At 48.8% G+C, this 22,237-nt stretch overlaps 1 protein-coding gene across 3 annotated transcripts in view; it reads left to right on the top strand.

The window, feature by feature from the left end:
- The window catches only part of MGRN1 (mahogunin ring finger 1), a 119,737-nt gene that overhangs the window by 38,398 nt on the left and 59,102 nt on the right, over positions 1–22,237 (top strand). For all 3 annotated transcript variants that reach the window (XM_024197820.3, XM_024197821.2, XM_029911244.1), the window contains exon 5: positions 6,828–6,945. In XM_024197820.3, coding sequence (XP_024053588.2) covers positions 6,828–6,945 — 118 coding nt within the window. The remainder of the gene's footprint in view (positions 1–6,827; positions 6,946–22,237) is intronic.

The following is a 22,237-nucleotide window of genomic DNA, read 5'->3' as shown; positions in this document are numbered from 1 at the left end:
ATTTTGATCAGGCTCCTCTCTAGTTTTGTTAAAGCCTGCAGCTGTCTTTACTCTTTGTGAAAAGTAATAAATTAGCTCCTCTTACAGAGCTTTGGCACCTCTTGGGAAGCTTTGAAAACCCGGCTCTTTAGCCCCAGTTTCTCCTGAGCAGTGCAGTGTATAGGCAAGCTCCTAGAAATCCTAACTGTTTCCAGGTTATGTTTTCGTAAGTCTTTAAAAATGTTTCCTGTGAATTTACTGCTAGCAAAGGTCTTGGCTTGACACTCTTGGCACTTGAAGTCCTCTGTCCTTAAAATTGGTGCAACATGGCTAGGCAGCAGTGCCAGCTTCCCTCCTACTGCCCTGCAGAATATCCCTCGCCCTTGCTCTGGAAAGGGGACCATCTTTAGGGACTATGCCTTTATGTTGGGGTGGCATAGCTGTCCAGTGCGCAAGCCCTTAGACTGAAAGAGCACAGCTAGGTTCTATTCCTGCCTTTCATTGACCCTTGAGCAAATCAACCGTGCCTCAGTTTCCCCACCCATACAAGGAGGATAATGAGGGCTTATGACTGGTGGTGGTGGTTACAGTTGCAACAGAAGCCGATGGACTCTTCTGAAGCCAAGATCCTGTTTTCATGCAGATGTGGTAGGTAATAGGGATCTGGGGAAGAGAGCAGCAAATATAGACTTTATAAACTGCTTTAATTCAACCCAGACTATTTTCCCATTTGATGGTGGCGGCGGCTCTGTAAGCACATCTTGGGGCTTGTACAGCTGCCCGAAGTGGGTATCTCTGCTTCTCTGGATTTAGCATGCTGCTACTAAAAACCTTCTTTTAAAGCCCCGATTTTAGCTTTGCCAAGCAGTTCTGTAAGGGCAAACACTGTAATTACGTTGATTTATTTTCTTCAAGTTCTGGTGGAAAAAACAACTCTGGGCTGCATTTTTAGAACACCTCAAAGTGGAGAGCTGCATTTTTAGCACACTAATTGGAGTGCACGATCACTGAGGGTACTTTATCTCCATTGGTTTGATGGTAACATCTAAACTGAAGGGTCAGTGTGTGCAACTGTTGTGTGTTTTAGAATCAACGCCCCCCCTTCAGACTGATATGCCCAGCGCTTCGGGGGGAGGAGCAGGATCTCTCTGAAAACCAAACTCACTTTTTCTTCTTAAGTGGAAGCCAATCTCTGAAGCAGGAGAGGCTTCCTCCAAAGGGTGCCAAGGCGAACGTGTTCTCTTAACCACCAGCCTGCAGTGTGCTCCTTGGAAGTTCTAAATGGCTGAAGCTCACTTCCCTGGCTGCTTTGCTGAAAGACCCACCCCACAATCCCTAATCACACTAACATGATGTTTGCTTCAGTCTCCTGCTTGGAACGTGGCTTGGGCCTCTTAGAGACATTTTGCTGCATTTTGGAGGAGGGACTCTCAGGTCTTGGGGAGAGGCATCCTGTGCAGAGACCATTCATCCATGGACCACAACCCCCCATGGCCTGCTTATCCTACAGCTCTATCCAGAGCTAATAGGTCTTCTACCCTTTGCTAAGAGAACTGGGGTCCATTTCACAGACAAAAGGAAATCTCCTCCTGGAATGGCTCAGCACTCCAATTAAAAAAGGAATGACATCAGTACCACGGGAATCCATCTTGAAGACACAAGGAGGGGACACTTGTCTCTTCTCTGTCTGAGACTTGTCTGTCTGTTTCATGGGACCAGCTGCGTTTTCTGGAATCTGTTAGGCTGGGGAAGATGGCATGTGTGTGTTGTATGAGCAACCTGTGTGTTTCATTGCATGATTAGTAGCTTTGAGATCCCTTCCCTCATCTGTCCAAAGCCTCACACCACACTGGCATGTCATGCTCTTTGTTAAAACAGGGTACCTAGGGATTTTCCAGCTGCAGGTGTCTTGCTTAATTTCACAGAACCATTTCCTAACTGTGAGGTCAGAGGGTTCAGTAGTCCCCGAAGGGAAAGAGTTGGAGTCAGCCCCATGACTGGAGTCACTTAAAACTAGCCATCTGGGCTGGACATGCGCTTTAAGGACCAATTCTGTGCTGCCAAAGGTAACCTGATAGTCTTGGTTTCTAACTCTGCGTGAGGATACTGCTTGTGCAGAGCTTTTCCTCTCCATGTGCTTTAGAGACAAGAGATACTATTCCCTGGATTACTTATGCTGCACTGTTTTCTTGCAGGCACAATGAAGCACAGCTGATTTCATTGGAATGATTTATTACATTTCATTTCTATTAGTATTAGGTGTTGCAAAACCACCCCACCCACCCCAGTCTCTCTTAAACTGACAGCACATGTGACACCGGGTCACTTACCTGTTACACATTCTGTTTGCATGTGGGATTTTGAACTTAATTCCTTTTGATGGCGGTGAACCAGCTAATCAAATGTATGGCTTGGCCTACTGGCTGCATTCAGTTGAGTGTGTACAAAAAGGAGGCAGCAGTACTAGATGAGCCTCTGGTCACTTAATAGTCTCATGCTTATTCATGGCCTGTGAAAGTCCTTTCTGCTATAGACACTCATGCTTAATTTGGCTTCTCTGTACAATCAAGGAGAAGTGTGTGAAGCAATCCAGGGCTGGGTATTTGCTGCTGGGCACAAGCCTACTCCTGTCTTTAAGGCCAAAGCCTGCTTTGAGCCATACAGATAGCAGCCCCCAAAGAAATGCTGTAGTGCTTGGAACTCATATGCCATAAAACTAAATTCCAGAGATTTCACTGCTCACAGATAAATAAGAGTTTACCCCCCTGTTGCCTTACATGCTAGTGCAGCTGCAGAGAAACTGAGCAACTTGGGCATGCTGGTTACAGTAAATATGAATGCAGCACCTCTTACACAGCAAGTCCAGCTAGCAAATCTAGATCAGCTACAGTCTTGGGATGGTGAAACCTGCCTGCCAAAGGGCAGATTTCACACACTCAGCAGGCCAGAGTTTCTTTGGGGCTGGTGCGGAGAAGCTGTGCCTCTTCCTGGGAGAAAGGAGAGAGATGACATTGCACTATGTGGCAACCTGCCACCAGGTCAGGAATGGACACACAAACGGACACGGGATCAAACCCCAAACACTGTGTGTGACCTGTCCTGCATGGGTCCTAACTGCTCTGACAGAGACCTGAGGGGTCTGGCTTTTCATACTCAGCTGTTTAGCAACATTTGTCTAGCTTATTCTGCCAATAAAACCTCACTGAATTGAAGTGATGCCTATGCCTGACTTGTTACGCTTACGTCTGAAGGGGAAATAAAGTTGACTGCAGATCCCTTTCCTAGGTGAAAGGAGAGGATGCAGTATGGGGGAGCAGGGTGTCAATTCCATGCCAACTCCTGGGATTCAGAACATCAGCAAAGTACTATTGGCTTTCCCAACTCTTGCCACTCTCAGCATGAAAATCCACCAAGAACACCCAGACCAAAATGCAAGCTGCCTACACTCAGACTTGCAGGTGGAACTCAAGTGCATCCCCAAAAGGCAGACCCATGCTCTTAAATTGTCTTCTGTGGTGCTTATTGTACTGCAGGCTGCACACAGGCGGTACATACAGGCTTTTGAAGTGAGATAATTCTAAATGTGGGACTGGTGTGGAATGCTAACTACACTGGCTGACAGTCCATGTGGTGGTAGTTGTGCCCATCGATAAAATGTCTTCCTAGCTGCGATGATGAGAACGTCTGCCTTCTCTAGCAGGTCTTGTCTGAGGAGCTCCAAATGCTGTGCAAGCAACAATGAAGTACAGTCTTGTGGCTGGGGAAGGCTGTCTTCTCCCTCATCTCTTCTAGCAAGTCCTAAGAATTGTCTAGTGATTAGCTCAGGGGATGGGGACTGGAACTTGAGGCATTTGTGTTTCATTCCCAGTGCTTCTCCCAGTTGGATGTGACCTTGGGCAAGTCCCTTTCCTTCTCCGTTTCAGTTTCCTCATCTGTATGATGGGGCTGTTAACACCTAGCTAGCAATTGAGTTGGTTCTTTGATGTCATTGATGGAAGGAGTCAGACAGGGACACCATGTACTCGCTTTAGCTGATTTGACTGTACGGTAAGTAAAACCACACTCACCTGCGTACCCTATAATTCACACACAAAGCAGCTGTCACTTCCCACCTCCCCACAGCACTTTAATAACAGAGGTTGCAGCAAGATCTCCTATTACTACAGCTGTGTTATTTTTATGCTGTACTGTTCTGAACATTTTTTAGTACATTGTACAGTATTGTCATAAATCATTAAAATGAAACTACCCCAGCAAGAATGAACATAGCACGTTTTAGTGCAGTCACTTGGATTGTTTTTATTATTTGCCCACCTGTCAATTTGCAAAATCAGTCTTTTGCACCTCGTGCAAGTGAGTCCACTGACCGTCTAATTAGCCTGGCAAAATTGTACCAGCCAGGTCCTTAGCTGGTGTCAGTGTCGTGGCAATGGATTTCCGGTGTAACTATGCCAGTATACACCAACTGGGGAGGAGGTCCTGTATGCTCACTTGCCTGGGGCATGTAATTTTTGGCTCAGGCCGGCTGGGTAAGACATCCTCAGTTCTTTCTCCTCCATACATTTATGCTGTGCTCATCACCAAGATAGCTGAGGCCAAACTGGAAGGCCTAAAATCAGAAGTTTAAACTCCTAAAATAGAAGTGGTCTCTTATTCTCCAAGCTTCCTGCTCCCACTGGCTTGAGTGGGATTTGTAAGTGCTCAGCTTCTCTGACAATCGGGCGACTAAATCCTAAGGACTTGATTGTGGATTTAGGAGCCTAACTTTAGGCCCCCCAGTTTGAAAGTAGTGGCCTGAGCGCATAAGGGTAAGGGCAGATGAGCAGGCGCTTTCCCTGAGTTGGTGCTCTTTAATGGTAGGTGTGCAGTGGTGCTCAAAACAGGCCGTGGATAGCTAACTATTGATCACGTGTGTCAGAACAGCATTAAATCTCTTGGCTGTTAGGTGGGTGAGTGGTGTAGCTGTCCTGGAACAGCTTGCTGTGGACTCCAAAGAGAACATCCCCTGCTTTAGACTGCCAACCAACAAATTGGAAATGGAACTGTCAGCTAGTTAAAGGTTCATCTAAGGAGCCAACCAACTGTACCATGCAACCATGGCAACAAAAGCATTACTATGGAGCTCTGGGAAGCTTTAAGCTCTGAATGCAAGACAGAAAACATGAGGGAGATGACTGCTGTTGTGTAAATATGTGGGAGCTGCATCGTGCTCCTGGCTGGAGTAGAGGCAGGGCACAGTAGGTGGTGGTGGCTGTTGTCGTGTTCTTTGGAGCCCTCTTGGGAGCTGTGCCTTACCATCTCTTTTCTGCACGCGCTGCGTTAGTTACCTTGGCCAAGTTGTACTTTGTGGAAGTTGCAAGTGTGCTTTCCAGCCACAGCAGGCGCTTTAGTTCCTAACAGTCTGCGAGCTCCGCTTCTGTATCACAAAAGGGCTAATCAGATCCTTAATCCTTTTAAGATGCTGAATCCAGATCTCCTAGTGATGCTTCTACTCCCTGGCTTCCTCTTTCCTTGCACCCTTTCCTCAGAGCCATGGTCTTGCCCTTCGCACACCTCTGCCCTTCTCTCATTCTCTTTCACCTCAGGAGCCTCGCCTCCCATTCTCCTTGCCTCCCTTGCTTGGTTTTTCTCCATCCCCTGCTCTTTGAGCAAGCACAAAGCCCCTGTTTCAAACCATTTGTTTTTACAGAGCCGCTGCTATTCCTCTCCCTTACAATGGAGGATACTGAGGATAACAGCCTATTACTATGGCTAACCAATGGAGTTACTCCTTTAACTCAAGTACATAAAGGTCTGGACTGTAGGTTCTGGGTTTGAACTCTGCTAAACACCACTTTACTTCCCCTGTGATTTGTAAGACATTACTTACACCCTGGGCATGGTAAATTGTTGCACCAGGTGGAAATTTCCTTGGATGCTTACAGCCCTGCTGGAACTTCTAACTTGGGTTAGAGCAGAGAACCCAGCTGATTACAAGTGCAGAAGGCCCGGAGGGTGGCAGCTGGCCCTACTGCTCCAGGTGATGCCTTGGTTTCAGAGTAAGACCCTATACAGTGGAAGAACTGTCACTCTACCATAGGTGTGGAGGGAGAGTTGGCCAACACCCCTGGATCTGGTGTTGGTGCAACTGGTGGGGGATGCCCTTGAGCTAGTGGAGTCGTACTGCCCTCAGATCAAGGGTGCTTCTCTTGCAGGGAGGGAAGGGGGCACGGGGCTTGGAGACTTGGGTGTGGGAGGAGGATGTCAAATTTAGTTCCTGCTGCTTGGCCCAAATGCTGATCCAATGCTGAGCTTCCACTGCTCTCTGTGTGCAGCCATTAGAGGGCACCAAATGCCATCTCGCAGGCGGGGCTCAGGCAGCCTGTCAGCAAATGGGGGGAGGTGTGGAATGATTTATCACTGTTAGATCACTGCTCAAGCTTTCAGCTGTGCGTGTGAGGGGAGGGGCCAGGCTTCCTCTTCAAAAATATTGAGGAGACCCGAGCCTGCTAAACCATGTGCCGGCAGTGCCCATACTCCAGATCTGTGGGGTCAGCCTTTGCTAGCCTGGGCCCTTTGTCTGCAGTGCTGTGTGCTGCCCTGTTGACTAATATTCCCAGCCAGGCCACTATGGAACTGATCAACTTGACTGCAGATCAGGGCTGTGTTCCTGTGCTGTTTCCCTCTCCTGAGCCCACTTTCCCTTCCTTTTTGTGTCCAGAGTGAATGGCTGTCAGCCCCTGCCAGCACCGCTTCTCAGAGCAGCCATTTGTGATTCCTGGGAGGCTGCAGGCGTGAATGACTTTCTTAGAGTCCAGCACAGAGCAATCACTTGTTACACTGAGTTTTCTTTTTTGCCCCCTCTCCAGATACAGCACAAAGAATCCTTCTCTGCAGTCAGAGACTGTTCATTACAAGAGAGGGGTGAGCCAGCAATTCTCCCTGCCTTCCTTCAAGATTGATTTCTCAGACTGGAAGGACGATGAGGTAAATCTCTCCTTAGATTTCCCTCTTCTCCAAAACCCTATTGTTCCAGAAACACTGGGCTCTGTTTGTTTAACTTCCTGAGTTGTAGCTGGAAAATTATCAGTCACAGCTGCCGTGGCATGATTTGTCAGCGTGGGGTGAAGGGCCCTGGGAAAAATGGATCTGAAATATTCGGGACAACTGTTGGGTAGGTACATTAAGCCCCCCTCCCCACCCCCTCATCCCCCCCCCCAAAAAAACGGGCATGGGATGAGGGCAGGATAGACTGTCTGTCGAGATCTCAGATACCTGGTGTAGGATGGAACTTTTCTACAGCTCTCGGGGTGAATGATACTGGTGCCATCTCCAAAGGAAGCTGCTTGTTTTTCAGCCAGTCTTGATGTGATGCTCTCCCAACTGATCAGGGCACTGTGAGAGCTCAGGAACGTAAGTCCCCTTCAGAGAGGCGTTTATTGCCTAATAAAATGTCTGGTTACACACAGCCTGCAGAAAAGTTGGTGTCCCCTTTCTGTAGCAAATGTATTAACCACATGATTGATAAGTAAACTTCTTTTTAAAGAGAGTCTCCAGTTACAATATTGACTTTTTTTTTTTTTTTACACCCCATCAAAGGAAGTCAGAATCGTCCAAGCAGGGTTGAATTTGATCGCTTTGAAAATAAATACTTATCTTCTCTAGAAAAGAGTACAATTCTGAATTGTGTTCTGAGCTGTGAATTAGTATTAGTATTCCACTTCTCATAATGTCCTACTGATGAATCAGTGTGTGTCTGTTACAGAATATTGAGGGGGGGCATATGTATTCATAGATTCCAAGGTCAGAAGGGATGAAGGCCACTGCGATAATGTAGCCTGATCTCCTGTGTAACACAGGCCAGAAAACTGCCCCACAATCATTCCTATTTGAACTAGAGCAGGTATTTTAGAAAAGCATCCTCCAAATCTTGATTTAAAAATTGCCAGTGATGGAGAATTCACCACAGCCCCTTTGGAAAGATGATACAAAGGTAATTGAGCCTATAAGGCATATCTGCGTTCATTCAAGGGTTTCAAAGAACTCAAGATCACCATGACTGAAGCTGTGTTGGTTGGGAAAGTGAGCATTTATGTATAGCCTTCCATAAGCTTCCCTTTGCCTGGTATCTGATAGATAAGAAGATTCTTACAAGAAAATGAAAGGGATTCTACCAAGTCTTGTGGGCCCCAAACGTAAAGGGATATGTCACCTCCAAAATCGTACTCTGTGTGACATGTTAGTTACAGTTATTACAAATAACTTACCTACTTTCCTAGAACTGAGAGATTAGCGAGAAAAAATACTGGTATTTTTTCTGGGGTTCTTTGTATGTTTAACAGCACTTTTGGTATGTTCAATTTCACTGTTTCATCTGGTTTATCACCCTTAGGGTGAGGCTTTTATGTCTGCTGATTTAATTTCAAAATGATGGCACACCTTACTACAGAGGAGGATTGTGAGTTCAGAGGTGACTGAGCCAGTCACTGCGTTCCTTTTCTTTTGTTTCCATTTTTCCCAGCACCTGCCAGTTAAGTAAATATTGGGTGGGATCTTTCTCAGTTTAAAATATTGTGTTTAGCATAACTGACGTTAACCATCCTTGGACGGTATAGTTGTCAAATTACTAAAATGCTGATGGTGAATATCCCTCTAAACCTAGCTAGGGAGCTATAAGACTTCTCTGTTCATATAAATTGCCTGGTATTTTAATCATGCTGAAGTCTATGTCAGTTGCATCTGTGGCATTGAGATCAACATGTGAACTACACTCTGTACAAAATAGCATCTTCTCTGATTGGTTTTAAATTTGCCTCATTTCAGTTCCTAAGTTCCCTTTGTTTTTGTCTCTTGGGACAAGATTAATAGGCGCATCTGACTAGCTTCCTCGATAGCATTTTCTTTAGCTTATCCTCGGAACTTGTCACATATCACTAGCTATGGAAGGCTGGGTTTTCTTTAGCTAAGTACTTACCTCACCTATGTGCTAGAGGAAGTGGTGGTGACCCAATAGTCCTTTGAGTCAGTAACATACCAGTGCCCCAGCACGGAATTGTGGGAAGCTGTGCTGCTAGAATTGTTGTCCTTGTTGATGAGCCATAATACCAAGGTCTTGGCCATTTGTGGTTAATGATGCTCTCTTCTCATAAGAGTATTATGAGTGCTATTAATCTGGGTGTCTTGGCCAGATTCCAACCAAGATAGGGACCTTCTCTAACCCTCACCCTACTGTCCATGCTCAACTGGATATGATGATATTCACTTCCTGTCCCAAACTGTTGTAATGCTGCAGTGCATGGTTAAATGGGGGGTGGGGTAAGAGAATAAAAAAAATTTTTACCAATGGCTATTCGCTCCCAGCAGAGCGAATAGCCATTGGTAAAATACACCCCTAACCATAGTTTCAAAACAAACCACAAGGCAATTACCAGCCTCTCCCCATGATCCTCAGAAATCTGGGCTGCAGATGTTCTGGCTTCTCTGCCAATAGATGACCTCACAAGTACACCTATGATGGCCTGAAAGAACTGTCCCATTCTCAGCCCTGCTTTTCGTTCCCTTTGTCACTCACTCTGACGAAGGAAGCAGGATGCTGGCAGTCCAGACTCTCAGCCTCTTAGAAAACTAAATTTGTTCAAATCCTCTGTTAATGGCATTTCTGACCAGCCAGAGTCACTTGTAGTTGTGCAAACAGGTTTTTAACTCTTAGCAAAAGTTTTGCAGCTCATCTTTAAACAGCTGTGTGTCAGCAGAGGTGGAGGCGATCTGTGTATTGCGCATCTGTTGGTCAAGTCTTCAAAGCTCTTTGGAGTCAGAGGTACTATAGAAATGTAAGCTATAAACCCTCTTCCCGTCCCCTCTTCAGACCAAATTCTGCTGATCCTCTCTGCCGATCTGTTGCATAATCAGCACTGCTGTCTGGCAGGTGTGCAACTGACTTCACTGGGAGCTCTGCTTGGGGAGCAAATGTAGAACAGGAAACATGGCTCAGAGGAGGGTATCTATGTGTGTCTCTATCTTCCCTTCCCCCCTCCATGCCCAATAACATGCATGTGGCTAGATCTTCCTAACTACTCTCTGAAATGCAGCACTCCTATGTCTGACATCAAACTGTGTGCTGCTGTTCAGCTGTATACTCCTAAACCCTGTGGACTGCTTGCCAGCTTCACTGTTGGTTTGTCAGAATAAGATGGAGTTCATGCTTTTGCCTACTGTAATGCTTGTATATGACATAGCCCTTGACCAGATGACAGGATGGAAAGTGGTATTGTCTGGGGTGGTTGGTTGGATAAACTTTACTAAGTGCATGTTTTACTTTGTCTTTACAAATGTGTTGGTTCATTGGCAAGCTGTACTGAGAGGCTTTCATTGTCGAAAGACTGTCTTCTACATATCCAAGAGTGAATGTGAAGTGCAGCCTTTGGGAGACTGTACATTCAGATGTGGCACAAATTCAGATTGTAAAGCAAAAGTAGTTCTGGCCTATGCTTTCTCCACCAAATGTGCAAAAATGTAGCTGTTCTCTTGCAATAGTAGATTGGAGCAGGAAGCAAAGCAGGAACCTAAGAGCTGCTTTCAGCAACACCGTAGTCAATTATCTTTAATGAGTTGAGAATGTTTGGAGCGAGACATGGTAGTTTGAAAATTGCTAGCTAGAGACGCAGCGTACCCCTGCAGAGGATCTCACAGTGTTTGAGGGTGAGCTGAGACAGGAAGTGGTTGCAGTCACAAGACCTTTAATAGCAACTGGTCTGAATTGATACACAGTAGTGTCATTAGATAATTGAGAACTGGGACTTTTTCTAGGAAGCCTGTAGACTAAATATAGTTAAACATTTCCTAGAACATTTGGCCTCTGTAATGATTAGACTGAAGCTAGGAACAAAAAGGTAGTAGATTCCCAATTTTCTATTCTTCCGCACACTCCACAAAGTAACTAAAGCCTGGTCTACACTACAAAGTTAGGTCGATGCAAGACAGCTTACGTGGACCTCGTGCATGTGTCTATTCTTAACTTTGTCTCCCACCAATGTAAGCGCCCCATTACGCTGACACAATAACATCAGCATCCCAAGCAGCGAAGAGCCATGGCCATTTACTTAGGTCAATGCAGTGCGAGTGTAGACGCTGTGTTACTTAAGTCGACCTTAACTGTCCTCCAGCAGCTATCCCACAATGCCCAACGCTGACTGCTTTCATCACCAATGTGAACTCTGCTTCCCTGAGGTCACGGAGACCGGATGTCCCGTCCCCCCCCCCCCCCCCTTTAAAGCCCTGCAAATTTTTGAAATTCCTTTTCCTGATTGCCTGGCTTGGCTACCACACCTAGCAGCTCTCTATTGTTGATTGAAACTGCCCAGTTGACCATGCCGGCTGCACATTCCTGCCTGGAGTAGGCAGGCGATATTGGCTCTCCTGGGCCTGTGGGGAGAAGAGGCTGTGTAGGCATAGCTCCGAACCAGCAGTAGAAACCTTGACATCTATGAGCAGATTGCTCAGGGGATGCAAGAGAAGGGTCATGACCAGGGACCAGCAGCAGTGCCGCATGAAAATCAAGGAACTGCAGCAGATGTACCAGAAAGCCAGGAAGGCCAACAATCAATCAGTCTGATGCCGAGCCACAGACCTGCTGCTCTTACAAAGAGCTGTATGCCATCTTCGGTGGAGACCCCACCACCACCCCCAGCACCGTGGATTTCTCTGAGGAGCCTGAGTCACAGGTCCCTGCCATGAACAGCAAGGAGGAGGTGGAAGAGGAGGAGGAGGGATATGGGAGACAAGTGACCAGGGGAATCCAGCTGCACAGTGAGGACCTGTTTTTGATTCCACCGCAATCCAGCCAGTCCCGCCTGTTGATCCCGGGCAAGCCCATTGAAGGGGAAGGAGCCTTGGGTAAGTGTCTGTGGATAAATATTTAAATTACAGGGGTGGCATCCCCAAAGTAGCAGGACATTTTTATTAATTGACTCATGTAGAAGAGGGAGTGCTACAACCAAGAGAGGTAGAGTTGCTATCAGGTTTTCATTCCCCTCTAGCGTTAGGCGAGGGGGCCACGTGGAGCAGTTTGTTTATGTACACAGGGATGTCCCTTGAATCCTCCATAGAGATCGCAGTGAAACTTTCATGGCAGTCCTCTTCCGTTGTCAGCTGAAGGTTGCTAGGGAGGGCTGTCTTATTTCTTCTTCCGTGGTAGGACACTGTCCCATGCCACTTGGTGATCATTTTAGCAGGCACCATTGCAGTACACAGGCTAGCAGCATACGGGCCAGGCAGTTTTGGGACGCCAGCAGCAGCTGTAGTCTCTCTGCCTCTGTTACCCTCAGGGCTGAGATATCAGCTAAAATCATCACCATCTGTGCCATTCAGTATTCAGTGCCATTGCCCTGTATAGCTAGAATCATGTGATCAAACAATTTCCTCCTCACTTCCCCTATCCCCAATTGATCATACTCACCATGGCTGGTGCAGTGACGGGTGCCGTGCACAAGCAATCCCAAGTAGAAGCAAGAATGCAGAGCTTAAAACTTTAGAGGAGCAAGGGGTGTGAATTCAGCATCTTAAGTTTCGCTTTCTGTAGTGAATATGCTGACAATGGTACCTCTGTGTGTTTTATCTGCAGCTGCTGCCATTGCGACCTTCAGGGTCTCCCACTCCACACCCGCGGAGCCAGATAAGGAGAAGAAAAAGGAGATCTCAGGATGACCTCTTTAATGAGATCCTGCAAGCCTGTACTGCACCGTACCGTGAGCCCTCGGCCTGGAGGATGAACTGTGCGGACAGCCTGGAGAAGGAGTGAGTGGAGAAGAAAGGCTCAGGAGTCCCTGCAGGACCAGGAGACGGAGATGCACCAGGACATAATGGGGCTTCTCAGGCAGCAAACACAGATCCTGCAGATTCTGGTGCAGGTTTAACAATCCCAGGCTCGCGCCTCTCTGCAGCCCATTGAGAGCCCAACATTGGGACCTTTCTACACCCCCCCCCCTCAACATTCCATGCGGAATCAAGGGTCACTGCAGTACCCTTGCCACTCCACACAGGGGCACATGGAAAAACAATCACAGCTTTTCATACACTGACCCGTGACAGCCACAGTCGGTGTATTTGTAGCTGAAATGAGCATGAATGTTCTTTCCCCTTCACAAGTTCTGTTCTCTTAATAAATTCAGTTTTGTTCTGTTTTTAATGGATTTGTTTTGAAATTGCACAGGTTCTTTTTGCACTGAATTTGTTACAGAATAAAATTCTATTATTTGTAACTATTCATTTTTATTAGTTCACAACATATGCTGCTGAGTGCTCAGCAGTTCTGAAAGCAACCAATAACCAATTACCTATTACTGCACAGTGTCTCACAACTCATAAGGTCATTCAGAAACAAAATTAATAGGTGCATTGACAATGTTATATTCCTACATGTACAGCAGTCACTACATGATTCCTACCAGGCCACTAAAAAGCAGGGTGAGGTAGAGCCCACTACAACAACACATGCTACTCTGGTTCACTGTTAAAATGGTCTTACAAAGCTTCCCTGAGCTGTGTAGCTCTGGATTGAGCTCTTCTAATAGCCCTTGTATCTGGCTGTTCAAATTCAGCAGACAGCTGCTCTGCCTCCACCCACCAGAAACTTTTTCCCCTTTGCTTCACGGATGTTATGCAGGACACAACAGGCAGCGATAACCATTGGGCTATTTTTCTCACTGAGGTCACTGAGTAAACAATGCCAGCGTCCCTTCAAACGACCAAAAGTATGCTCAACTGTCATTCTGCAATGCTGAAAGAAAGTCCTTGCTTGCAGCTTTCTGAACAGTCCTGTGTTCTTAATGATGAGTGCATCATGCACCTTCCCTGACCAGCCCACATTGATGTCAGTAAAGTGTTCCCCGTGATCCATCAACACTTGCCTAACCGTGGAAATTAGCCCTTCTGTTGATACACTCTCTGTGGTGTGGTGGTCTGGTGCCAGAATAGGGAGATGCATGCTGTTTATTGCTCCACCGTAGTTTAGGAACCCCATTGCTGCAAATCCATCCACTATGTTCTGCACATTGCCGAGAATCACATCCCTGCGTATCAGGAGGCGATTAATGCATCACAACAGTCCCCGCAGTGGATTTCCCGACTCCAGATTGATTTCCTGCTGACCGGTAGAAATTTGACCTTGTAAGTTTCCACAGTGCAATCGCCACTCGCTTCTCTGCTGCCAGTGCAGCTCTCATTTTGGTGTCCCTATGCTGGAGGGCTGGAGCAAGCGCAGCAAACCGATCCAGGAATGTGGCCTTGCGCATCTGAAAGTTCTGCAGCCACTGCTCCTCATCCCAAACCTGCATTAAGATGTGATCCCACCAGTCAGTGCTTGTTTCTCAGTCCCAGAAGTGGCGCTCCACCATCTGCAGCTGCTCCGCAAATGCCGCCAACAAACTTGAATTGGTTCTCGATATGGCCTACAGCAATCTGTCCTCCAGGGAAATGTCACATTCCTCCCTCATTCCATAGTTGTTTCATCTCTGCAAATTCCGCAGGATCAGGCGCCCTGTGCTTGCAACGCTCATGACATTAGTGCAGAGCTATACAGGTGCCATGCTTCTGTCAGACGTGGCGGACAGCAAAGAGGGCCGTGTGGGTTTGTGGGATTTTGAAAAAAGGTGCAAAAATTTTGGGATACAGATAACATTATGGGATGGAGACAGTTGCAAACTGGGAAGTTGACCCCATTCTCCCAGTCACTCTTGTGAGACTCTTTTTGGCAGCATCATGCATTGCCAAGACTTCCAGCACACTGTATTTTGGGAAGGTGGTGAGTTGCATAGTGGGATACCTATCCAGGATGCACCACACTCTGCATCGAGACAAGCAGTCCTGGTGAGTACGCACACTGCCAACACAAAGGGGCTGGTATGCATGCACATGAGCAATGTACCAACTGCAGCGGCTCTGTGCCGACCTAACTTCAGTTGACATAAGTTTGTAGTGGAAATCTGGACTAAGGTTAGATCTATGCTAAAAAGTTGACTTGACCCAGCTACCTCGCTCAGGGGCGTGAGAAATCCACACCCCCTGAGTGACATGGTTAAGCCAACCTAACCCCAGTGTAGACCCCATCGACCTAGCTACCGCCTTTTGGAAAGGTGAATTAACTAAGCGAGGGAAGAACCCCCGTGCTGCTGCAGCATTTCCAGTGAAGATCTACCCTAACTCTGGGAGCTTGCTGCAGTCTGATATGCCTAGGATATTACTTATGGTGCCTGTCTGTTGGCAGTGCAGCAGGGTATTTAATGGGCCATGTTGGTAGGTGGTGCTAGTATACTTCAGGGCTGGTCTACACTTGAAACGCTACAGCAACACAGCTTCAGCTGTATTGCCATAGCGCTTCAGTGTAGACCCTACCTACACCAGTGGGAGAGGTTCTACTACCCATGAGGCCATCAACCTAGCGCGCTCTGTACTGGGTCGGCTAAACTACATCGCTCAGAGTGTTGATCTTTCACAGCCCTGAGTGATGTAGCGGGATCGACCTAACTTTTTAGTGTAGAGCAGGCCTAAGAGACCCACTGTTACACCTTTTAATATTAGGTTATAATTAATGGAAGGAAGCACACTGAACAGAGAAAGATAATGGGACAGTGGGTCTCTGTTTTCTATAGAAGTGCCCCTTGTGCCGTGGTTTGAAATTGAAGCCATTCTCAGCATGCTAAATGCTCCCCTGAAGGAACATCATGAACAACTGTGGGTAAGATACTAGATATAAAATTAAGCTCATAGCAGTTAGAGATGGAAAGACACACTAGAACTTCAAGTTCAGTACAGGATAGTTATCCATACACAAGCTCTCTTGGGTATTATGCTTTTAACTACATGGGACTTTACTCTTTTGTTTCTCCTCTTCTGCTCCCCTTCCCCCTCCCCCCCCCTATTTGCCAGATGTACTCAGGGTCTCCTGCTGAGAAACTACACAGCTGAAAAGGAGTGCTCTGGATGTTTGGAATTCCAGTTGTCAACAGTTATAAAGCATTCTGTTTTTGAAATACTAGCTGATAAAATCAGTCCTAGATGAAGTCTTGGGGAAAAAACAAGATAAGGGGTCCAATTGGACAGGCTCATGGCTGCTCCGTGAGCACTGCTTTTTCATTGGTGGGCATCTTGTCCTCTATAAAATAAACGTTGTTGCTTTGAAATTAAGGGCATGGCTACACTTGCAGATGTAGAGCGCCGGGAGTTAAACCAGCCCTCGGAGACCGCAGCAGGGAAAGCGCTGCCATGTGTTCACGCTGTCAACTGCAAGTGCAGTGGCGTGAGCACATTTGTGGCACTTGCAGCAGCATTGGGAGTGGTGCATTATGGGCAGCTATCCCACAGGGCTCCTCTTCCCATTCTGGCACTGTGGCTTGTGGGAAGGAGGAGGGGGGGCGCGGGGCATCCTGGATCCTGTTCCAGTGCCCTGTGATGCATTGCTTCGCATCCCAGCAATCCCTGTGCTTCCATCCACATTTGGCGCCATCTTTCAATGGTTTTTGTACTGCACGCTCTGTCTTCCCTTTCGGTCTGCGGGAATGGATCCTGAATTTGTGAGGAATATGCTGATGGGTCTCACCAGCACGTCACAAATTGCAGTCAAGTTACTCCTTAAGCTACAAAGTGACAGTGAGGAGTCCGACGATGGTGTCGACACGCATAACGCGTACAACACAAGATTGCTTGTGGCATTCACAGACACGCTCACCACAGTGGAATGCTGCTTTAGGGCTTGGGAAACAAGCATTGAATGGTGGGATCACATCATCATGCAAGTCTGAGATGACGAGCAGTGGCTGCAGAACTTTCGGATGAGGAAAGCCACTTTCATGGGACTGTGTGCTAAGCTCGCCCCCACCCTGCAGCACAAGGACACGAGATTGAAAGCTGCCCTGCCGGTGGAGAAGCGCGTGGCTACTGCAATCTGGAAGCTGTCTACTTCAGACAGCTACCGGTCGGTCGCTAACCAGTTCGGAGTGGGAAAGTTGACAGTTGGAATCATGTTGATGCAAGTGTGCAGGGCCATTAATCGCATCCTGCTCAGAAGAACCGTGACTCTGGGCAACGTATGTGACATTGTGGCTGGCTTTGCACAAATAGATTTCTCTACCTGCAGAGGGGCGATAGATGGACGGATATTCCAATTCTGGCACCAGACCACCTAGTCTCCGAATACATAAATCGGAAGGGCTATTTCTCGATGGTTCTCCAGGCGGTGTGGATCATCGTGGGCGTTTCATGGACATTAACTCAGGCTTGTCCAGACAGGTGCATGACGCACGCATCTTTCGGAAAACAGGCCTGTTCAGGAAGCTGCAAGCCGGGACTTTCTTCCCAGACCAGAAGATCACCGTAGGGGAAGTCGAAATGCCCATTGTGATCCTTGGAGACCCCGCTTACCCTTTAATGCTGTGGCTCATGAAACTCTACACAGGGAGCCTTGACAGTATCAAGGAGCGGTTCAACAACACGCTGAGTTGGTGCAGAATGACTGTTGAGTGTGCTTTTGGCCGTTTAAAGGGCCGCTGGTGCTGTCTGTATGGGAAACTGGACCCGGCCGATGACAACATCCCCACAGTTATAGCCGCATGCCGTACCCTCCGTAACATTTGTGAAGGGAAGACTGAAAGCTTCACTCAGGCATGGACCATGGAGGTTCAACACCTGGAGGCTGAATTTGAACAGCCAGAGAGCAGGGCTATTAGAAGGACCCAGCGCGGGGCTGTAAGGATTAAGGATGCCTAGAAGGAGCAATTTGATGCTGAAAGACACCAGTAATGTTTGGTGCCCTGCACGGGAATAAAGTGCAGTGGTTCCAATGCTAGTAGGCATCTGTGTTTGCTACGTATGATGCACTGACTTGCAGTGCCTGTTGCTTTCCTGGGCTATGCTATCTTTTACTTAATGCAATAAAAAATGTTTGCAAAGTCAAAAAATTCATTTATTGAAAGGAAACACAACTGCTGGGGAAACATACATGGCATGATACATCTGTGCTGTGTGGGAGGAGGGAAGGGGGTGGGGTGGGGAACGGGACAATCACAGATTTGCGTATGTCCTGTTATCATATTCAGCCTTCCTGTCTGGAGTGCCGTGCAATGAGCGATGCACTTCAGGCTGGCTAAAACGCATGGTGATGGGGGTTGAGTGTAGTGGGTAAGGGTCGTAGTTTGCAGGGCTGGGTGGTGAAGCTACAGGTGTTGGAGGCAGCTGGTGGCGATAAGAAACCAGATGTTGGGGAAAGTGGGTTGGCGGTGACAAGGGGGCACAAGGGAAAGAGTTTTGTGACAAGGGCTGTTGGGGGGAAGAGGGAAAGGCGGATCTGCTTCATCTGCAGTGCTATGAGGGCCTGCTTCGAGTCCGCTTGGTGTTTCATAATGCTTAGGAGCCAGTCCGTGGCTTGTTGCCGGCGATCCGCATTTTCCTGGCGGAGCCTCCTGTCGGTCACCCGCCACTCCTGTACTTTTGATTTTCAGTAAGGGACTGCTGCATGACTTCATGCGAAAGGTCCTCCTTGCTTCTTCGCGGACGCTTCCTGATTCTTTGCAGCCTTTTGGCTGTTGATAACAAGAATGGCTGGGATCTAAAGGTTGCATCTGTAAAGCCAAAATGCAACATTTAACACAGGCAGCATTGTTCACACTAGACAGAGCAATGATTCGGCCGAACTTAAAGACAAGCACAGTGCACGCAATAGCAGAAAGTGCCTGTCCTAAAGCGAGTGCACATAACTCACAAGAGCCCTGAAATGGTGAGTAAGCACAGGGGGAAGGGGGGACTGATTGTTTCAAGGCCGTACTGTTCTGTGCCTTTGGAAGAGCCAACAGCTGCAGGGGCCTCTATACTGAACACTGTCCCCACATTTTCCACAGGATGAGTTCGTCCTGGAAGATATCTCGCTGCTGAGGGTGACCTGGGAAGCAAGGGAGGGTCTTCTACTACAATGCGGCTTCTGCCCTGGCCCTTATGCAGCTTGCCTGTGTGCAGCAGTGGTCCCCCCGCCCCTCACGGCACAGTGGCGTGAACGTATTAGCCTTACTGGGACAAGGAGCACAGTAGCTCTGCCAAGGAACCTGCGCAAGCGGATTGCCCAGCTTCTGCATTAGACCTTTGATGAGATCACTAAGGCCGATTATCGCGATGTGAAAGAGCACATCAATGCCCTATATCCGCATCTAGGCATGCACGCAGCCCTAACCCTTTTTTCGGCAACCCTCCTCGCCCCAAGAGCCCACACCGAACAACTCCCTTCCCAAAATAAAAGCCGCTTATCGGGCACCTCCTCTGCTTTTTGTTCTTCCACAAGCACTGTCCCCTGTGACTGGCTCTCTTCCTCCTGGCTTGAAAACAGCTCCTGGCTGCATGCATCTAGGGATACTGGGCTGTCCTCTGGCTCTGGGCCCCCCTCCTCTTCAGCACCCTCGCTCCCACTTTCCTTCTCCTGCTTTCTTGAACTCTGGGCTGCCACGGTTTCTGAAGTGTCCATGGTGCTCTTCGAAGTGGAGGTGGGGTCACCCCCAAGTATTTCGTCCAGTTCTTTGTAGAAACAGCAGGTTGTGGGCGCAGCACCGGAACGGCCGTTTGCCTCCCACACTTTGTGGTAGGCATTCCGCAGCTCCTTCACTTTAACCCTACAATGCACTGCGTCCCGGTCATGGCTCTTGATATCTGCCCATAGGTATCGTAATTCCTATGGCTGAAGTGCAGCTGGGACTGGACTGCTTCCCCCCCCAAAAACACTGATGAGGTCCAGCACCTCGCCATTGCTCCATACTGGGGATCACCTGGCACGTGGAGGCATGGTCACCTGGAAGGATGCGTTGAGAGCACTACACGCCTTTCTGAGCAAACAGAAAGGGGAATTTCAAAATTCCCAGAGAATTTAAAGGGCGGGTCTGATGGTTGGTCACCTGAGGGCAGGGCAGTAGAGTTCAAAGTGAGGACCAGAGTGGCTAGAACAGGCATTGTGGGACGCTTCTGGAGGCCGATCAGAGTGCATTAATAGACCAGGGCATACACACTGGCATCGCAGCGCTCCTTCCGGGGCACAGCAAGCTCTATGCTTCTCATGGAGGTGGATTACTAGGGGGGCTCCATGCACCGGAGTCCGGGCGCTCTACGTGCCTTGCCAGTGTGGACACCTCAGGAGTTAGGGCACCCGGAGTTGATTTAATGCGCTCTAACTTGCAAGTGTAGCCAAGGCCTAAATCTCTAGCCCCATGAAGATAACCTTCAAATTGCAAACTGCCTGTAACACTGTGCAGTGCTGTCTGCCTCTGGCTGCAGACAGCCTGAAACAATACCTCCTGAGAGGAGTGAGCTGCTCCCATTTGACTCATTGGGTGAGAATGGCAAAACATAAAGATTAAAATGTTCTGACCTTTTGCTGCTGATCAAACCCAATGAGAGAAAGAGTGTCTATTTAACAGCTACCTGATGTTGGATCCAGAGAAGCTGGTCATCAGTACAGCTAGCAGGGGGAGCGTATCTGGATGCCTGTCTGGGACCCAAGGAGGAGATGTGGTGTATAAGCCATCTTATACTGTGGACCATCATTCTCATGCCTTCATTTCCAGAGTGAACCTTGAGCATCTGGAACTTTTTTGTAACCTCCTGCAAGAATTCATCTTTCTCTTCCTTTTCCAGTGCGTGCACACGACACTGGCATGTGGGGGTGTGTCCTTTCAGAACGGACACAGACACTTTCCTTTCTCACAGTGTTTTGCTTTTGTGAAGCAGCTGTGTGAGCCCTTTCTGGAATCGGGTCTTCCTGTGGCTTTGAGAGACTCCAGTGCCCCATAGCATGCAGGCATTGATTTCTTTATTGTCACTACAGCTGGATTGGCAGGGCTGGAAAGTGAAGCCATCAGGTAGCCATGGAATGAGCCTGGGCAGTGTCATCCCCTTGCACCTCTGTTACCTCCTGCCATTGTGATTCAGCCTAGCTTGAGGGTAGGGTGCTAGCAGTCCTGTATTACAAGGGACATCCCTTATTTAAATGGAAAATTACCCGTCCCATACTAAATTGGGACACCTTTTATCCAGTATTTCAACAGCAGGGGGCCAGTACTCACGGGTGCATCTTTCCATTCCCCTCCCGACTCTGGCCCTTCAGTGCTGCGCAGGGAAAGCAGACGGGGCCATGCTCAGGGCCAGGAGGGGAGTGGACAGATGCACCCATGAGTATGGCCCCCTGCTGGCCAGGGCCCCCTGCTGACTCCAGTCCTTGAGCACAGTCCCCTCTGCTTTCCCTGCACAGGCTCTGTCTGGCAGGGCAAGTGGTCAGGGCTGCGTGCCCTGGTGCTGCGCTGAAGGGCCAGGGTCAGGAAGGAACTCTGTCTGGCAAGAGCGCCGCAGCAGGCAAAGACCAGCCATGCAGCCTCCAACTCGGCTCTTGGCGCCCGTGCAGACCCTGAACGGCAGTCACAGCGGCTGCTGGCCAGCTTCTGATGCGCTGGGCTCTCTGCAGCATCCAGAGCTGGGAGAGAGAAACCTAGGAAGCATGGGGGTGGGGAGAAAGGGACTTGCCCTCAGAGGTTCAAGTCAGACTGGGGCCATCTGAGGTTTGTCCTTTATTTTTTAAATACAATGTTGGCAACTTTACTTGAGGGCCAGGTCTAGGCCAAGAAGGGAGGTCGGTCTCCATGAGGCACTGCCTGTGGCCTCTCACTGATGGGCTCTGATTATTAGGAACAGAATTTGCTTCGCTTGACTCATTGAACAGTAGCTCTTAGATCAGGAGTGGGGAAACTACAGCCTGCGGGCCACGTCCGGCCCGCGGGACCATCCTGCCTGGCCACTGAGCTCCTGGCTCGGGAGGCTAACCCCCGGCTCCCCCCCACTGTTCCCCCTCATCCGCAGCCTCAGCTCGCTCGCTCCACCGCCGGCTCAATGCTCTGGGCGGCAGGGCTGTGAGCTCCGGTGGCAGTGCAGCTGCAGAGCCGGCCTGACCTGGTGCTCTGTGCTGTGTGGTGACGGCAGCGGCGCCCGGCTCCAGCCAGGCAGCGCGGCTGTAGCGCCGCCAGCCACCGGTGCTCCAGGCAGCACGGTAAGGGGGCAGGGAGCAGGGCGGGTTGGATAGAGGGTTGGAGAGTTCAGGGTGGTGGTCAGGGGGCAGGGGTGTGGATAGGGGTTGGGGGGAAACAGGGGGTTGAATGGGGGCTGGGCTCCCAGGGGGGCAGTCAGGAAGGAGGGGGGGTTGGATGGGGCAGCAGGGGGCAGTCAGGGGACAGGGAGCGGGGGTGTGTGGATGGGGCAGGGGTCCCAG

Source organism: Terrapene carolina, unplaced genomic scaffold (genome assembly GCF_002925995.2).
Source record: "Terrapene carolina triunguis isolate 2854851 unplaced genomic scaffold, T_m_triunguis-2.0 Scaffold93, whole genome shotgun sequence".
NCBI classification, from domain to species: Eukaryota; Metazoa; Chordata; order Testudines; family Emydidae; genus Terrapene; species Terrapene triunguis.
Note: the sequence above shows the minus strand (reverse complement) of the source record. Positions and strands in the feature narration are given on the sequence as shown.